This window comes from Apteryx rowi, unplaced genomic scaffold (genome assembly GCF_003343035.1).
Source record: "Apteryx rowi isolate R43461 unplaced genomic scaffold, aptRow1 scaffold_32, whole genome shotgun sequence".
Taxonomy (NCBI): Eukaryota; Metazoa; Chordata; class Aves; order Apterygiformes; family Apterygidae; genus Apteryx; species Apteryx rowi.
Window position 1 is genome coordinate 4,324,198 of NW_020449641.1, and position 17,686 is coordinate 4,341,883.

General features: G+C 45.2%; 1 protein-coding gene across 1 annotated transcript in view; it reads right to left on the reverse strand.

Moving 5' to 3' along the window:
* Positions 1–296: 296 nt before the first annotated feature.
* MB21D2 (Mab-21 domain containing 2) overlaps positions 297–17,686 on the reverse strand; it is a 64,123-nt gene continuing 46,733 nt past the window's right edge. The window contains exon 2 of the mRNA XM_026070943.1: positions 297–2,318. Coding sequence (XP_025926728.1) covers positions 1,054–2,318 — 1,265 coding nt within the window. The 3' untranslated portion in view covers positions 297–1,053. The remainder of the gene's footprint in view (positions 2,319–17,686) is intronic.

Genomic DNA, 17,686 nt, shown 5'->3' on the forward strand with positions numbered 1-17,686 from the left:
TCTAATGGTAAACCTGTTTCAACAACATGCAATACATATTAATGCAATATGCACTGCAACACACAATACACATCCAAAGAAATATGCCAATGCAAAAATCTGGCTTCTCACACGTAATAGGGCTAACAAGGAAGAGTCTTTTACAAAAGACAATCAAGTAATTGTCACCTGAAACCATGAGACCCAAAGGGCCTCAAGCAATCTGCAATATTGGGACCTAATAACAGATGCTAATTCATGAAAAAAACACAAACAGTGGGACTGAGGTAATGGCAGAGATTTCATTAGTGCAATTAACATTTATAATGGTATGTTCTTTAATAGAATTTAAATAAGGCTTTGAATAATTACACACACTAAAACTAACATTCCATAACCTTATTCCGCATGGAAAAGCAGCAGAAACAACCCTCTGGACTGTACAAGGTCCAATTATGAACAATTACATTCAAAAAGTAGTTCAAAACAAAAACAACTCTTCCCCTCAAAAGTCGCATCATCATCTCTAAAGTCAACTTTCTTCCCTACTGTGAGAAGTGTGAAGAACAGATGAACAGGGCTTCAGCCCCATGGGTTTGGCCTTATCAAATTGCTAGTAGTGCTTTCCAGCCTAGAGTCTCTCATCATTTCTTTAGGGTGACGGAAGCTCATGGAAAGTAAAAGTGAATGTCCTAAGCAATGGAAGGTGAGTTATCCCTTCACTGGCCCAAAAATGTACATAAATTATGGAAGCTTGAAAAAAATTATATATAACACTGGTATGTGTGTTTATGGTGCATGTTCTCCTTTAGAAACTACTCACAGACAAGGGGGCTGGGTGGGCAAAAAAAACAAAAGCAGCATATGAAACCATAATATACTGTTTCAAAATCTGCACTGTCCTGCAGAACCAGGAATTATAATTTATTCATATTGTTCTCAACAGATCCAATATATGCTGGATATGTAAAAACCAAGAGACTGAGTCATCAAGGAAAATCAACCAAAAAAACCTACACACCATAAGAGTTTTTAAAAACAAAACAAAAATTCCAAAGAAACATTGATGAAAGCTCAGAAAAATTTATCGTCGATTCTGAAGTGGGGCCTTGTGACATCATCTGGGTTAATGAAGACGGAGATGGACTTCCCTGGGTTCTCAGTCACTAGCTGTTGCAACTTTTTGGCTAATCGGTCATCAGGCTGGTTGGTATCCCCTCCATCTGACTGCGGGGAGGGGATGCTGGTGGTGCTGCCCCGCCGTTGGAGCTCTAGCGTTAGCCGATTGGCCGCTTTGACATGTTCAATGGCAGTTCGAAGGTGTTCGGCAGGGTCTGAGCGGACTGAGGACAGCTTCCGTGCATGCAGCATGACGGTTTCTTCAGAGAGGTGCTCCAGCATGTTACACTGAGGGATGAAATAGTTAGGGCACATCTTGTTGACCAAGCAGTGCTGGAGATCATCAATGAGACCCAGGAGGAAATGAGCAGCGTAATCCTCCTGAGCCAAGTAGTTGGCTGGTAGCCTGTCGCAAGCCCACAGCATCATGCTCCGCAAATGATATGGACTAATGGCTTTGGGGCGGGAGAGCAGTTTGATGATGATAGCTTTGCAGGCCTGATAGGCTTGCATGAGGCTGCTGGAGATGCACTTTTTCAGCTGCACTTCACTTCTGGCAAATGACAGCCTCCATTCATTGTCCTTCTTCCCCTTGTAGGAACATGCAGGCACTAAGTAAAACCCACTTATGACTTCCTCCTCTGTGATCTTCCCATCCCAAAAGTGGTTTTCCATCAGCCAGCTCTGGGCCACAGCTGGCCAACCCTTGAAGGACACCACAGGGACAATGTCATACAGCATGCGGCTGCTGCCCACTCCCAAAATGATGGATATGATAGTCCCATTTTTCTCTACCTTCTCCACCTTTGGCATCCCTCGCTGAGGCTTCTTCTGGATCTCGGAGAGGACAATGCTAATGGAGTCATAGAACCAGTCTGCTACTTTCGTTGGAGAGAAGAAATAATTGGTAGCTCCGTTGATATGGTCCACGATCGTGCAACAGTCCTTCCACTTGCTGATAGTTCCTTCATCAAAAAGCCGAAGGCTCAGCCAGGAGTGGCACAAAGCTGAGTGGCGCATGTCCAGCGTGACTGGTTGGTTGCGGTCATGCAGCTTCAGTGCGGGCACAAGCAGGGTGAAGTCCATGTCGTAGTCCGTCCCTCGTGCATAAACATTCAGCTCATCAAGATCAATGTCCACTACACCTTCCCGCACACCGCCCGAAAGCAGCAGGTACTCATTGGCTACAGGCAGCTTCTGGTCAAGTTTCTGAACCATGCCTGCAAAAGAAGGAGAGAGGAGTCCTTTTAAGAGGAGTCAAACAGATTTGGGATTCAGGGTTTAATCAGGATTAAAACCTATCCCATGTCCAGAGGGAAAAAAACAATCATGGGTATCTACACTGTTAGAGTGACACGAACTTACATCAGGCCCAATACAGCCAACTTCTAGTCCCACCTGACTCAAGGGGAGAATGTTCCCTGCACTCCTGGAAATGGGTGAAGTCCATCCTAAACATCACACTGGGAGCAACAGAAAAAGCAGAAGCCTCTGTCAAAGCACAGCTAAGCTATTTGCAGGACTAAATTTAACTTAAACTCCCTCTAAACCAGTTTTTCACCATATTGTTCCTCATTTCCATGGTATCCAAATGCTTCTCCTACAGTTGAAAAAGAAATGAGAATATTAAGTGACTGACTGTTCTTATTTTCTCTCTGGTGTAAGAAAAAAGCTGGACTGGCATAGTGGGGTTTGGTTTGTGTGTGAATGAATGGGATAGTTACAAACATTACTGCAAACAGGTCTGATTTTACCAGTTTGCTTTACATTTACTGATGAACAAGGCAACATGAGTGAAGGCAACATGCTACCCTGTTATGGGAGAATGGGGACAGGTTAAACTACTGGGAATTAGAGAAGCCAGCTCTGAAGCTAGCTGTTCAAGCTGAAATGATAGTACCACGCCATAAAACATCTGATGAGCTCCCCAGAGCACAGCCATGAAGACAGATTTCTATTTTACCTACCAAAACCAGACACCTTCCCCTCATTCTGCACTGCCTGTATCAATTGTGCAAACCTTTTTTTTTTTTTTACTGTGGACTTCAGATACAACATTATATTTTGTTCCTAAAATGTTAATGGCAGACAAAGAGACTCCACACAGTACTTGAGATATTAGCACCTCAATCAATGCTCAAATTAGGCTTAAAATTGAGCTCTATACTTAGATTGCTCCTGCTACTTAGGCTGTTTCACTTCTGGTGTCCATCTTGTGGTTACAAGCTCTTGATTCTTTCCCAGCATAAGTTCAGAAAACACATCCAGGCCATGAGAGAACTAAGTCCAGTGACTCTGAATGAAGACACTGAATCTCTCACAATTGCTGCAAGAGGGATATATCATTATTTCTCACAAGCACAAATGTATGTACTTATTTTTACTGGCATACATTACCTTTCACAAGGCACTATAGTCTGTTTACATTAAGAGTGGTCTAATTTAGACCTTCCATTATGAGGAAGTCAGTCTTAGAGAGACATCAGTGAGAATAAACAGCTAGAACCACAAGAAGGTGAGCCAGAGAGCTATCAATCAAACTATCAGACCAGGAACCACAGACAGATAGATTAGGAGTATTTCTTTACTGCAACGTTAATCCAAATGATCAGCACCAGAGTTTGAGTACTCATCCTGGCATTGCCCCAGGTACTGCAGAGCCTTTCTGAATTACACAGGTACCACCTGACCTGATGGGGTCTCCCCAGGGGAGAGCAGCAGCGGCATCCCAAAGTGCTGCATGCCGCACTAAGCTGTGTGGCTCTGCAATGCTCTCAGAGAGACTCACCTCTCCTTTGGGTCATGCTAGACAGGGGAGCGAGGAAGCACTATCTGCATGCACACGGTTTAGTCATGTAATCACCAGAGCAAAATCAAAAGCAAGGCTAATACCAGTTCCTTGGATGAGCCTAGGACACTTTGGGGAGAGGTCTGTGTCTGAAGGGGAAGAGGGTTGGGGCAATATCCAGGGTAACTCTGCAAGCAAGGCAGAGCCATGCTGTTCTCAAGGTAGCAGGGTTCTCAGGGTAGTGTTTTACCACCACCCTCCCTCTCCCCCATGTGCAATTCCTTGCTGAGCACTATTCACCCACCTCATTGCTTCCAAGAGCACTGGCCTCATCCATTTTGCATCCATTTTGGGATGATTTTCTTGTCAGGCATGCAAGGACATAACCCTTTTCATTTCATGCAGCTCCAGAGGCTGCAAGAGAAGGAAATAGCTCTGGAGGAGCGCTAAAAAACTCTTCCTGCTAAGTCCTCAGCTAATCCCATTCTGTGATCTTGCCACCTGCTGCTGCCCCATTCATCCTTTAAAGGATAGTAACCAAAAAAAGCTTCTGTCAACCTCAAAGACATTTTCTGAGGCTTAGATACACAGTGAGCTATGTTATCCTGATCCATGGGGTGGCAAAGCCTTGCACAAGTTTCTCTGTTCCTCAAGCCAAGTAAGCAGTGGTCACTCCTTTCTTGAACCCAGAAGACAAAGATTTCTAAAAGGTACCTAGATGCAACTTCCAACTGATTGACTTCTGGAGTCAGTACTGACCCACTCCTTCCAAATCCTGTCCTTGAATCAGGGCAAGAAGCCTTGGTACTTTAGATCCCAGTCATAAGTTGAGCCCTAGACCTCTGGAGCAGAGTCTGGGTCAATCATATCATAGGCATAGGTGCTTCTTCTGAGCACACAAGGCAGTACCTACACATAGTGTGGGGCAGTACAGCTATTCTGGACACGTGGGGGTCCAAATGGCCAGTCCTGCCCCCATACTGATCCTAAATTCTCCACTCATGACTGTGATCTGTGGCATCTGCCAGGCAGATTGGAAGATGTTCCTGAGGGAGGCAGACAGAACGTAACCACCCTACAGAGGAAATTGTTCAAACCTACAAAATTCAATAAAGAATGTATTTTTCTAAATATTTTTAAACTTAAGGAAGGATGAAAAATGTCCTATGAAGTTCTATAGTGTGCCCTGTGCACCAAAACTTCTAACCTACAGTACAGTAAGAGCTTTCGACTGAAAAAGATCATATGATTTTTCTGGAAGATAGAGATGGGAAATCTACTATAGGAAGAATTGCTCTCCTTGGCTGAAGGAGATCTTCTATCCTTACCCAGAAGCAACAGGGCTGATGGTCTGCCCTCATTCAATCAACAGCAAGTGGGGCTCAACCCCTACTTTTTAAGCCACAAGATATGTATAATCAAGCTTCAAAGTCGGAGAGCAGGAGCCACTCCTGCAGCGTTAATTCTGCACCACTGTACAGCACTGTGGGCTTCACTAACACAAAGCAGAGCTTGCACTGGGCAAAGCCAGCGCTGCCTTCTCTGCTGCTGGCGGGGCCGCAAAATCCCAGCCAGCAAAGAGGAGGCTTCTGCTCCTGGTGGGTGGAAAACACTTCAGGAAGAACAATCCCACAGAGAGAGCCACAGCTCTCCAGGCACTGTCATCTAGGCACTCCCACAGAAGAGCCACTTTTCTTCCCTACGGTAGAAAAAAAAAAAGAACACCCAATTTCAAGCATTCTTGCAACAGGAAGTGCTTTCTGCCCACAGAATACTCTTTACACCTCTTCTAGGGAGAAAACGTTTTGTGTGCTCTCCATGAAACCTAGTTTGCAAGGCTGTAAACACCTGAAAGGGAAAAGTGCAGTACACTGCCAATATGTCACTTTCTTTTCCCTCTTCAGAATTCTAGATCTACCAGCAGAGGAGAAACATAAAAAAATATTCAGGCAATGGCTCCAGGAAATGATTTAATACATCAAAATCTCTCTAGCTGGATGGTTGCAGAGTTTAAATCCAAACCCTTGTACTCTGTCTCGCACAGAACTTCTCCTTCAAGGCCTGGACCAGGAATATTTGCAGCTCTGCCATGGAGCCAGAGAAGGAATTTTTGCTAACAGATCATAGCAGTTCTGCTGATCCAATTTAAGTTGTGGAGCAAGGGGTTGAGATGAATTTCCCTTGAGGAAAATATATTTAGAATACGCATAGTGTGTTCTATAAATAGCTGAGCAGGCCAAATCCAGGATTCACTAAGGCTTTTTGGGTATGCTATGTGTTCAGACTGCCTCCCTTACTCATATATCTATTTAATATATGAAAGGATATCAAGGAAACCTGTTAACAAACATTATATGGCATACATTACCCTGGCAAAAAGCTTCCATCCCATGTTCCAGCAACTTAAACACCAGCTTAGAGCACCATGTGTCCACACAGCAGAAACAGGCACTCGAGCTCAGCAAGCATGCAAGTGCAAATACGTAGAAAACTATCAAGACCAGTACTTGACTAAGTATTTGAGATAATAGCAACAGCAAGACATTTGGATTCTCTTCTTCTCATCTCAGTACTGGGAGCAGATGTGGGTAGGGGTTACAGATAACCTTGTGAAATACGTAGAAGCCCTGGGGAGTTTCTATAAATACTGAACCCAGAAATTCTAGGGAAAAATGCAGAAATTTTTACTTTAGTTGGAAGTCCAAATCTCATGGCATCAGAGTATATTCCTAAATGTTTAAGAAGTCCCTTACTGCTACCAGACAAAACATATAATTTGCAAGCATACCTTGGGTAACGTTATCTTGAAAAGGTGGTTTGGCAAAGTTGATATTTTGCTATGAGATCTATATTCACTTACCATGGGTGCCTAAAGTGTTTGCAGAAGCTTTGTTCTCCTAGCTGTGTAACTAGTTTAAGATCAAGCTATGAAACTTGGTAATATAACAGGTAAATATGCTTAAAAGCATGAGAAATGCAGGGAATATAAAAATCAGGAGCAGCACACATAGGCTGAGCTTGCTGGTTAGTTTACTAAGCAGTCAATTCAGGGTAACACAGGTGAGAAAATTAGTTCTACAGACACAGTTTCATTCTATTGCTGTTGCTTTGGTGGTAGGAAATAGGATTTATTTTTATTCCAAGCACTTTGATACAAGGAGAAGAAAAAAGGACAGAACAAAGAGATTTTACATTTACGTAACATCTGCATTTGGGATACATCCTTGAATGAACTGGGACTCTGATGCACACGACAGAGAGATTATTCTGTCCATTAAAAAAAAAAAAAAAGGCAGTAAAAAGCTCTCAATCCATTACAGAATTTCAGGTGAATTGGTTTCATATCCAWCACAGTGCATGAAGAAATCTGCTGCTATTTTGTGACCAGTTTTGTTGAAATAAGGAGGAACTTGAAGATCAGTCTTTGAAGAAAGCAATCACAAGAAAAAAAAATATACAAAAACTTACTTCCAACATGTGCATTTCCTAACTTTGGGTTCCTTCCTGATGCCTTAGAAATGTAGCCATTTCTGCCACTGGAAAACATGAGCAAAGGTGTCATTCTGTTAGCCAACCTGGTTTCATTGGACTAAACACATCCACAACCAGAGAAGTCACTGAGTGAAGCGACACTTCTGCTGCACGGGACCTTGGGAGAGATCAAAGGAGCAAGGGGTGCTCAGGAAGGCTCTGCAAAGAAGGATTTTGCAGTACCCTGCATGCAGTGGAAGCATATTGCAGGAATGCTGCCAGGAGACAAACCAGATCCAGGCACTAGCTCTGCACTGCTCCTGGGCTCCTACTTACACCCCAGTTTGCAGTAGCAAATGCTTTGCTCACATCCCAGCCTGTTGGGGAAGAGATGGTTCAAGTAACCGCACAGCCTTGGCTTTCTTCCTTGCCCCCTGCATCACCCACTCCTCCTGCACAGCCTGCAATGCTCCCTGTAAGCTGCTGGGACAATGTGTTACTGTAACAACCCCATTCCTGCACACTTTCTGTGCCAGGAAAGGTTTGCAAGCTGGCTCAGAAAGCTCATGTGGTCCCTCATCAGGTTGTCTTCAACCTCTTAGGGCCACGCACGTATTTTATACTTCACCAGCACAGAAGGCAAACAAGAGGCTGCTAAGCCATGAAAGATACCTCGCCTGGGCTGCCAAAGACCTCTAGGGCATGATGATCCCCAGGGATGTGTAAACGGTGCCCATGAGCTTAGCCATAGGGTACACAGCCGGGGCTTGCCCTTTCTCACAAGAAGAAAAGGCCCAAGGTTAATAGGAAGTGGCTGGCTGCAGCCTGCAGGCAGCTCTGCAGTGGAGTTCAACAAGTAAAAGTGATGTTAGTGAGCTGTTATTCCTTATTACTGAGCTTTCTCTGTTCACCTCTTGACTTTGCCATCTAATCTGATTTCAGAAGAAGCACAGGGCTGTCTAACATCAGATGTTAAAAACAGCTGCAGTAGAGAATAAACATACCTGGTTCTTGCCTTTCATCCCCACAATGGAGTTTAGAAGAAGCCAGAGGGATCCTCCTCCCACCCTGTGCACAGACACAGGCACGAGGGCTGCGTGTTCAGCCCAGGAACAGAAAGCATCATGAGCAATTGGGAGAACTGGGACACTCAGGTGCCTTACACACATCAACACATGCATATGGGTAGAGGGAAGAGAAGGGAGAACTGGACAAAGTTAGCAGCATCCTTTCCCCAGCTCTTCTTTTTATCTCAAACATAGGAAAAAAACCTACAGAATTAAAATTGAGCATTTCTCCAGAGAAATTCAACACCTGAGCTAGTTTTCTCACTGATACCTTCTTGCCATTTCATCCCCCTTTTCCTTCTCACTTTGCATGTAACCTAATCTCCTCAAAACAAGAGGTTTGGAAGCTCATTTCCTCAATCAATAGCAATGATGCGGTGTTCTGGCACTAATCATTGGTTGACCTTGCATTTAAACTGTGCCCTCTCCAAACCATTAGCTTATGCCCTGGCAGAAGACACTGTTATTTGCAGCCACTGTCTTGCACAGACTTGGCTATTGTCTTAATCAACATTCTTTAGTAATCATATTGAAAGAAAAAAAAAAAGTGAACATCAAACTGCTGCTCTTGCACCCTCAGCACCTGAGAAGAAACACAGCTACATCCCCCTCATGAAAGAAATCAGCCGAAGTCCCCGCTAACATCAGAAGATTTGTATGTTTAAACTCCTCTGTAAATCCAACTCTGAGGCCCCCGGGGCGAGTGAATTCCCGCAAAGGGAAACTCTCCAGAGGGGTTCCAGAAAGCAGTCGTGTCTCTGAGGAGACCAGAAATGCTGGGAATTGCTTTCGATTCGACAGATCTCTTTTGCCCTCATTTGTTCAGCACTTTCAGCAAGAAGCAGCATAGAGTCCTTGCAGGAAGCTTGCTCTATGGAATTACATGTGCTGACTCCAAGCACATTTTCTGGGATATGCAGAAATGTGTCACTGGGAAACTAACCACACTTTCTGGGGAAGCAGAGCTTGAGCACAGGATCTCAGACAAGCTGAGCCCATGTAGGTTTGCAGTGAGCTGACACAGCTGGTCTGGAAGGCAGGGGAAGTGCCCATTCATCTCAGCCGGGTGCTCAAAAAGCATTATACTGGGTGCCTGCCATCCTCATGTCAGCTGGCAGCCTAGGGAGCAGACACATAGAAGGGCCACAAGATCAGCTGAAGACCCCCCACATGCCCTGCTCTGCGTCCCTGCTTTCTGCTGGTGAATCCATGCACAGGATGCAGCAGAGTTAGGGCTCTGGAGTTTTCCTCCCAGTTCTATGCAGTTTGATGGATAACCTTGGGCACGTCTTTCCTTAAGTTTCTCCTTGACACGCTCCCACTCTTCTGTATAAAATCCTTAGCCTCTTGTTAGCCCAAAACCTAAAGGATTTGACCTACTGGATGCTCAGAAAGTGCTTTGAATCGCTCAGACAGCACTAAAAACACACATCAGATGTTATTATCTGAGAACTAATTTGTAAGTTCATGATAAATCTCAGGGTCCTCTGCTTCAGTCAGGCAATTCTCACCCTTGGCTGCTGAAAGAAATACTATGAAACCCCAGGGCAGTCAAAAAACAAAAAGCTTCTGTCATTTTTAGTAAAGACGCTAGATAGGCACTCTGCGGTTTCTTGACAATTCTGCTGCAAACAGCAAATCCTGCAGAAAAGGAACATTGTTCTAAGGAAAGATCCCTGCAGAGGTCTCCCAGAAATGCCTGAGCGATGCCTGCTGAATTTCACGGGCTTCTTTAAGACAGGGATGGGAGGCCGACTCTAATGCAGCTGGGTTGAACTGATTCTTCTGTTTCCTTTGCTAATTGCAAATCTATTTATGAGCAGCACAAGTTTTTGTTACACAGAAGAACTGAAAGAGTCAGCTGTTTAGGAGAGTCTTTAGTTACAAAGCACATTTTGAGAGGATGGTTGGTGGAAGCACGCAGGGGGCGGGAGGGGAGTGGGGAGACTGAACCGTGTGATACCAGTTTAGTCAAACATGGGAGGTGAGCAAAGGAAACTGCTGTTTGCAGACTGATATACCCGTGTCCTACTGATTCTGCTCCTTTTAGAAATCTTGTGATATGGTGACAGAACACACTGCAGGGGCACAACACCCCCTCAAAAAAGAAATCAGCTTCTTTTTCCAAAGCTTTCTTTAAAAACATTCTTAAAAGTAGTGTCCCAGTTTTTTTCCAGTTCCCATGTGCCCTGGTGGAAGCCGCCCTGCTAGCTGAAATCCTGTATGCCAATGCAGAAGGGTATTTCATGGTGCAAGAAATCAGACCCAAAGTGTGTGCCTGTGCAGCAAAAGGCACTGCTGTCACAAACATCCAAACCAGAAACCGTAGTAATGTTACTGCAGTGATCTGGCTGACTAAAATACCCAGGTCTTAGAGATGACAGTACCATAGCTAAATTGCTTCTGGAGCTGAACAGCATGCTCAGCTCAGAGGGGGCCCCAGCATCTTTGTGCAGCTCTGGGCAGTGCAAAGTCTAAGACTCAACCTCYAAACCAGTGTCTGGTTTTCAGCCTGCCAGTCTGCTCCAGAGTTACATTAGCCAAACTGAGATAAGAGTGTCTGAAAGCTGAAAGCCTAGCAAAGAATAAGGGGTGCAAGTGGAAGAGGTGTTTTAGGGTCCAAGGAACATGGTGATGAGGTCTGAGAGCTGCTGACAAGCAGAGCAATAGGAAGAAGGGACAGAAAGGTACTAACAAGAACAGCTTGCTGCTACTCCTTGCTTTGCTGCTACTTCCTGCTTAACACTGTACACTGCGTGCATATTTTTAAGCGTGCATAACACACATAAAATTCCCTTTGTAAATAGCACAAGATGGCCACATCTGCAACTGAAATCCCAGAGAGAAACTCTGTCTGGGAACACACTGCTTTATCAGTTCCACCCTCCGGGACAGAGAACTCACCTTTGGTAAGGGCTATCAAGCCCTTCTTGGATCTAGATGGGCCCCTTCTGCTCCCACTTACCCTTATGAAGCATGGCTAAATATTCAGCAGGATGTTACACTGAGGGAGATTCACCAGGACTCCGGTCCTGGATCTGCTTACAAGGTAACAGCAGTGGGCACAAACTAGGTCAAGCTTCTTGAGTGCAAGTATGCAGCTCCTTGCAGGAAAGGTCATCTTGCCCCTTGTCTTCCTAGTCCCTTCACTGTTACTGTGCTCTTTAAAGAGCATAAGAACAATCTCAGTGAGTTAGATAACACGTCCATCTATCCTAGTATTTTGTCTCAGGCATCTGCTGGTGGCTGCTGTCAAGGGGAAAGCATAAGAATATGGGAAGTACAGAATAATAACTTTCCCTCTGCATCCTTCAAGCAGTTTCTGGCTTTGGGCTTTCCCAAACTAGAGGGGGTATTTGCAGTTTTGTCATTAACAGCCCCCAATGGACTTTTCTTCTGGGAATGTCTCTCATTGCTTTCTAAATCATTTATACTTTTGGTATTGTCAACAGCTTACGACATTGTGTTCCCCAAATCACATGTTTTGTCAAAAAGTTTTTCCTTTTGCTGGCTTACTAGGGTACAGGACAGCAAATGAAACAGAAACTCAGGTAGCTGTGGCACCTTCCACAGACCACTCATGATTTTACACAGCTTAATCAGTCATCTTCCTTTCAGGCTAAAGAGGATGCTTATTTAACCTCCATGTGTCTGACTGTCAGCACTTAGGTGGGCCCTAGTATTGCTATATCCTATGTGAAATAAGGTGGCCAACACTGCATTCACAGCATTCAAAGGTGACTTCTTTGAGGATGTCTTCAGAGGCATAACCTATACATCTTTGCAATCCACTGGGAAATGCCTCAGCAGCTTTGCTTGCTAGTTTAGGTCTGCTCCACTGCTGGTTTGTTCAATGCAATCGAACACTCCTCCCCAAAATTTAATTTCACCTTTAGGATATTCCCCCAAGAAGCCAGTGCCAATCCCACTACTTTATACAGAGCATTGATGACCCTGAAGGAGAACAGTGGAAGCAGGAAAGAGGAAGGCTTTGGGGACTGCACAGGAGAAGAGAGGAGTCTGCACTGAAAGTCCTCAGCCACCCTTGAGCTCTTATTCCAAACTGACAAGTCAGCGCCAGGTGCCTCTCGCAGAAGACACGTGGCAGCACTCCAGCGATGAGCAAAGCTGTTCCCTTACGGCCGCAGGAACACACTCTCCTCACGCTCACTCACAGAGAAGGCAGCCAGAGGGGCACATGTGCATGTCAGGCAGAACTTGACTCCAAGGTTGCAAAGGCACTTTGGGCTCCTCTGCAATGGCTTTCTGTTATTAGTTACTGTCTGGTATTTGTTTGCCTGTCCTAAAAGGCCTAAGTAGCTACAACATTTTATGTTCGGGTGCCAGCAAGCAGGCTATGCCCAGAGGAATGTCACCGCACCCTTGCATCCTGTAACTCACACTAGAGCCTCCATCATAAATGCATTTTGAGCTGTTCATGCCAGGCCTCCTGCTTACAGTTATCATTTTTGGAATATATTGGAAATTCTCTCTCCAGGTGTTTAACCGTCAGCTTGTTTTTTGTTCCCATAGTATAGTTGTTTTAGACAGAGACAAATCACAGTCAGAGCAAATCATAGCACTATTCTCTATGAATTGGACGTGGACCAATACTGCCCATCCTCCGTACCTGCCTCTACTGTAATACAGCTCTATCTCACTGCAGAGCGGTAGGAGGAGTTTTGTCCTTGATGCGAAAATTCTTCACTAAACCTTCTGGCAAAGCTAAAACTTAAAGGTGGGGTCTACATGGCAACAAGCAGCCATAAGAGGGTGGATTGATAACCACAGCTATACTTCTGTTCTTGACAGTGTTCTTGATACTCCCTTGAAATCAGCTGAACTTGGCTCCTGGGGTCTATGAGAAGATCAAAACTGCACCGCCTCCAATCAATCACTTTCACTCTCTTCATCTTCCTATGGATAAATCTGTTTAGCTTTATAACATGGGACAAGTCAGAAGAAGGGGGAACAAAAGATGATACCAGGAAACCAGCAAACCCTCAAAAGAGCTCTGCACACAGGTGAGCTCCCTTCTCTGAACGCAGAAGGAAAGCAGGTCTCCTCAGAAGCCTGTCTGAGGAGTCTGGCAGAGAAGACATCAAGTAAACCCTCTCTCCAGCCCCCCGAATTCCCAGTCACCTTCCATACATCCCTGGCCCCGTGGATCCTCTATCCAAACTCTGTGAGGAGCCAAGATAGATGGGCCCAGTAGTGCTGAGCTACCCAACACCAGAACCACAATATCAGTTTGGTTTGTCTTTACAGATGAGTATAGATTGGACTAGAAAGATGAGGCAGGGAATGTAGGTACTTGGTCAGAAAGTGCTAAAATTGAAAAGACTTAAACAGTGCTACTGCGTCTGAGATCAGAGAGCTGAGAGCAAGCTCCTCTGCAGTACTAACCAATTTCCCACCCACCACAGAGAACATTGCCAAAGCCATGTGGAGCCAGATCTATTAAAACACTCATATGAGATATATTGTTAAGGCCAAATGCATAGCAATCAGCTCTATGAAAAGTGCTGGTTGGCTTTGACTTTCACACAGAATTCCTCTTTGTCCACGTGGACAGAGGAAGAAGGCACAGGCCAAAATTTCTGCTAGAGGAAAGCAGAGCAGCTTCCCTGAAGCGAGCGGGAACATTTGGCAGAAATTAGAGGGGCATTCCTCCTCCCTTCCCATGGGAGACAGACAGAGGAAAACCTAAGCCCTCCTGTCTGCACATGTGCCACTGCCTCCTGCCCACCTGCCCCGGCCTTATTTTACAGTGGTCATACTTGACAGCCCATGAAAGCCAGCAGAAGGAAGCGATGGGATGATCTATTTCTAACAGGGACTCTCAGCCCCTAAATTCTCAGATTTTATAGGCAATTATGTGCAACTGAGCACTGTCATCTGTTAAAGAGCGCAGCAGGAAGCGCTGTGCAGATTCCATCTCCAGCGAGAGCCAAGCCCACAGCCCCAGCAGCCCTCAAGGATTTCTTATCCCCACAGCAATGGCAGTGGCCAGGAAGCAGAGGAGCTGGGACAATTAGAGCAAAAGAGAGAGGGTTAAACAACTGCTGCTACAGCACAGGAGCAGAATCTGGGCTGCCYTGCATGAAGGCACTCAGCAAAGTGCCACTGTTACTTTGGCACTGGGACTCCAAAGGTGCAATGCTTTGATCTCGAGAGAGCAGCAGATGGTCAGGAGTCACTGAGCCAGGTGGCCCTGCAAGATCCAGGTACTGCCACTCTGCCTTTCTTCCCGTGCCAGCAGTGAATTGGCCGGTGGAAGGAGAGGCAGGTGGAGCTGTTGCAGGGTCTGGCAGTGCTCACAGCTAGCTGTGAGCCCTTGCAGTGAGACAAGGGCTGTGCTTTTGGAGGAGTTACAAGGAACAGGGCTGGAAATGCTAATGCCAGCTCAGGCATGATATCCTCGCAGCCCTTCGCACAGGAACCACACCCCATTCTGTCTGCTCTGTTCACTCAGGGAAATTCCAGGAGACCAGCCCCACATCTCTTGTAAAGCCTTTTTGTGCTCACCTCACATCAAACAGAGCCTCACGCACACACTTAGAGCATCTCTCAGCTCACCAGGATAGGTATATTGTGAGATGAAGGAGAGAAGAGAAAGCAAAATTGCTGAATATGTTCCAGGAAGACATTCTCTCCAACAGCCTAGTCCCAAAGTCCTTTCACATATAAAAATCTAGCAGAAAGAGTGTGGACAGAAGCAAGATTTGGGTCCAGGGAAGTGTCAGAAAGTTGCGCAAAAGACCTCATGAAGGAGGACCTCAAAGTCCTCTTGCAAAGGAAAGCTAATGACACTCCAGGTCATCCTTCTGATCTCATTTCCTATCAGGACCTCTTCATCCAGGTGACTCTGAAAAGCTCAGGGGAGCAGGATCCCATTCACCAAACCTCCCAGTTTTGAGAGGCAGTGTCCCCAACCTAAGCATTCATGAGTATAGCACAGGCCTCAAAGTCATAGCAGTACCTTCAAGCTTTGGGCATTTTTCTTTGGGCATTTTGCAAGGGGGACAGGGGAAAGGGGGCTAACTTTCAAAATTCAAACCCAAGAATCTAGTAATTTCAGTTAGTTCACTTAGGTTTCCCCTGAAAATGTGAGGGTTAGAAATACTTTATTTATACTCCACGTTATTTAATAGAGAACCTCACATGACTTCAGCAATAAGCCTCAAGGAAAAACAACATATATTGGCAGATTTTGTCCCAGCAAGGCTGTTGCACTTAAAGTTCCTCTGAAAAATTAAACCACCTTCTTTATTGTCTTACACAGTGGATAACCTCGAATTTTAATCCTACAGATTCTCTAATATATCTGTAACAGCGATAAAACAAACACAGGCTAAAAAGCTTCGTTCACAAGTGCTGATAAAGAAGATAAGCTTACAAGAGGCAGGTTACATGGAGAATGCAGATCTTTCCCATGAAGTCAGTAATTTGAAATCTCGCTGAATTTCAGACCTGTAGTTTATAGATGCTGCTGTGAAAACGCTCCGTAAAATTCCCGCATGGATGTTCAGCTCCCACAGGGCTCCCCATCTTTTGCACGAAAACACTTCCCAGCACAGCAGGAATGGATATTGCCTGAACACAGTCCTGCTTCAGAGAAGGCAACAACTAATACTGTCCTCACTGGTTTCCTACTGACAGCTGGACCCACTGCGATTAATGGACAAACAAAGAAGATTACAGGCCTCCTAAATTTGCTAACACAGTCAATAGAATTAATTGCACAAGCCGAAAGCAGGAGCACAGGGGTGTGAGCTGGCCCTTTAACATGGGTGTTTGTCCCTGAAGTCAGACAAAGCTGATGTACAGCTCATGCCCAGAAGGCATGTAAGCACAGTCCTACTAACTTGTTCCTAGCTGCACTTGGGGAAAGGCCTGGCAGAGGCAGAGAGAGAGAGAAATACTGCTTTTTAGCTGAAGCCAATCAGCAACAAAACACAAGACGTGTACTGAGCTGCACTGTCTTTCTGGCTGGAAAAGATGCTGCTGTGACAGGCAGCACCATTCTTGCTACCCCCAGCTCTGCTCTGCGCGCAGAGCCCTAAAGTGCATCATCCCAGCCTGGCAGATGGAAAGCCTTGAGAAAGTGCCGGGGCTGCAGAATACGGCATTACAGGCCAAATAGGTCCAGATGCAGGAGAGAAAAGTAAATCTGCAAAGCTAAGGTTTTGCCTGGCAAAGAATAAACAAGGGGTTTTCTTCCTTGTTCACATCCCAGGATTTTCTAGAGCGCTCTCCTCTAGACACCTTCAAACCTCAGTAATGTTATCTTCTTGCTCTTCACACCCCTGTGAACCAGGACTGAAAGTAAGCAAAAATTATCCTACAGAGCTCTGGGTTTGAGGGAGAAGCACCATTTTACCCCCTCCCACAAAGGTGGCTTATGAAATCATGATGCTACTAATACATCTCTCTGCTTTTCCGAGCTTTGAGTATCCCACTTTGCTGCTGGTTCTTTAGATCATAACGTTGAGCTTCAAATCCTATTTCAAACTTTACCGCTAGTTACCCAACCACTAACATGTGAAGACAGAAAACATTTCCCTCTTGCTATCAGCATGGTTCATTCTCCTTCCATGTATGATATCCCACAGGAGTTGTGAAAAACGCCAGCAAAACTGGGACGTGCAATCATTGCTTCTGTCAGCAGATGGCACGAATGCATCAGCGTGTCAGGGCTGCAGAGAACAGCAGGCCTATGGGATTTGTGAGTGGAGAGAAAAAGAACCATTGGAAAACAAAAGGCAATAGAGTTTTCACACTGCAGTACGGGTGAGGGAAGAAAATATATGCAGGCTTACACACACGTCTTTCCTGGCCACCTATTAGCATTTAAGGTGAACAGAAAACCAGCTCTCACACAATTACTGCCATTAAAGACAGGAAAGAGACCTACAGTGCCAAGCTATCCTTTAACAAACCAGATCTGAGACATAATTTTCTTCTAATGAAAGTCAGAAGTCCTCTTACTAATTGTACACAGTGTATAGGGTGGGAGCGAAATGCAAGTTTAAGAGGTGACAAGCCAGAAGACAGACACCAAACCTGTCTACATGTACTATTTAATGCCAGATTGCCAGCCTGTGATGACTGAAGGGAAAGGTCAGCATTTTGTCCAAACCATCTGTACAGGGCTCCTTTTCTGTCATTTCTATTTATGTCACTTTACATAGCAGCATAACTGAGCAGGCAGCGTGCATCCTGGCTTGAAAACAGAGCAGTTGATGTTTACAGAAGCACT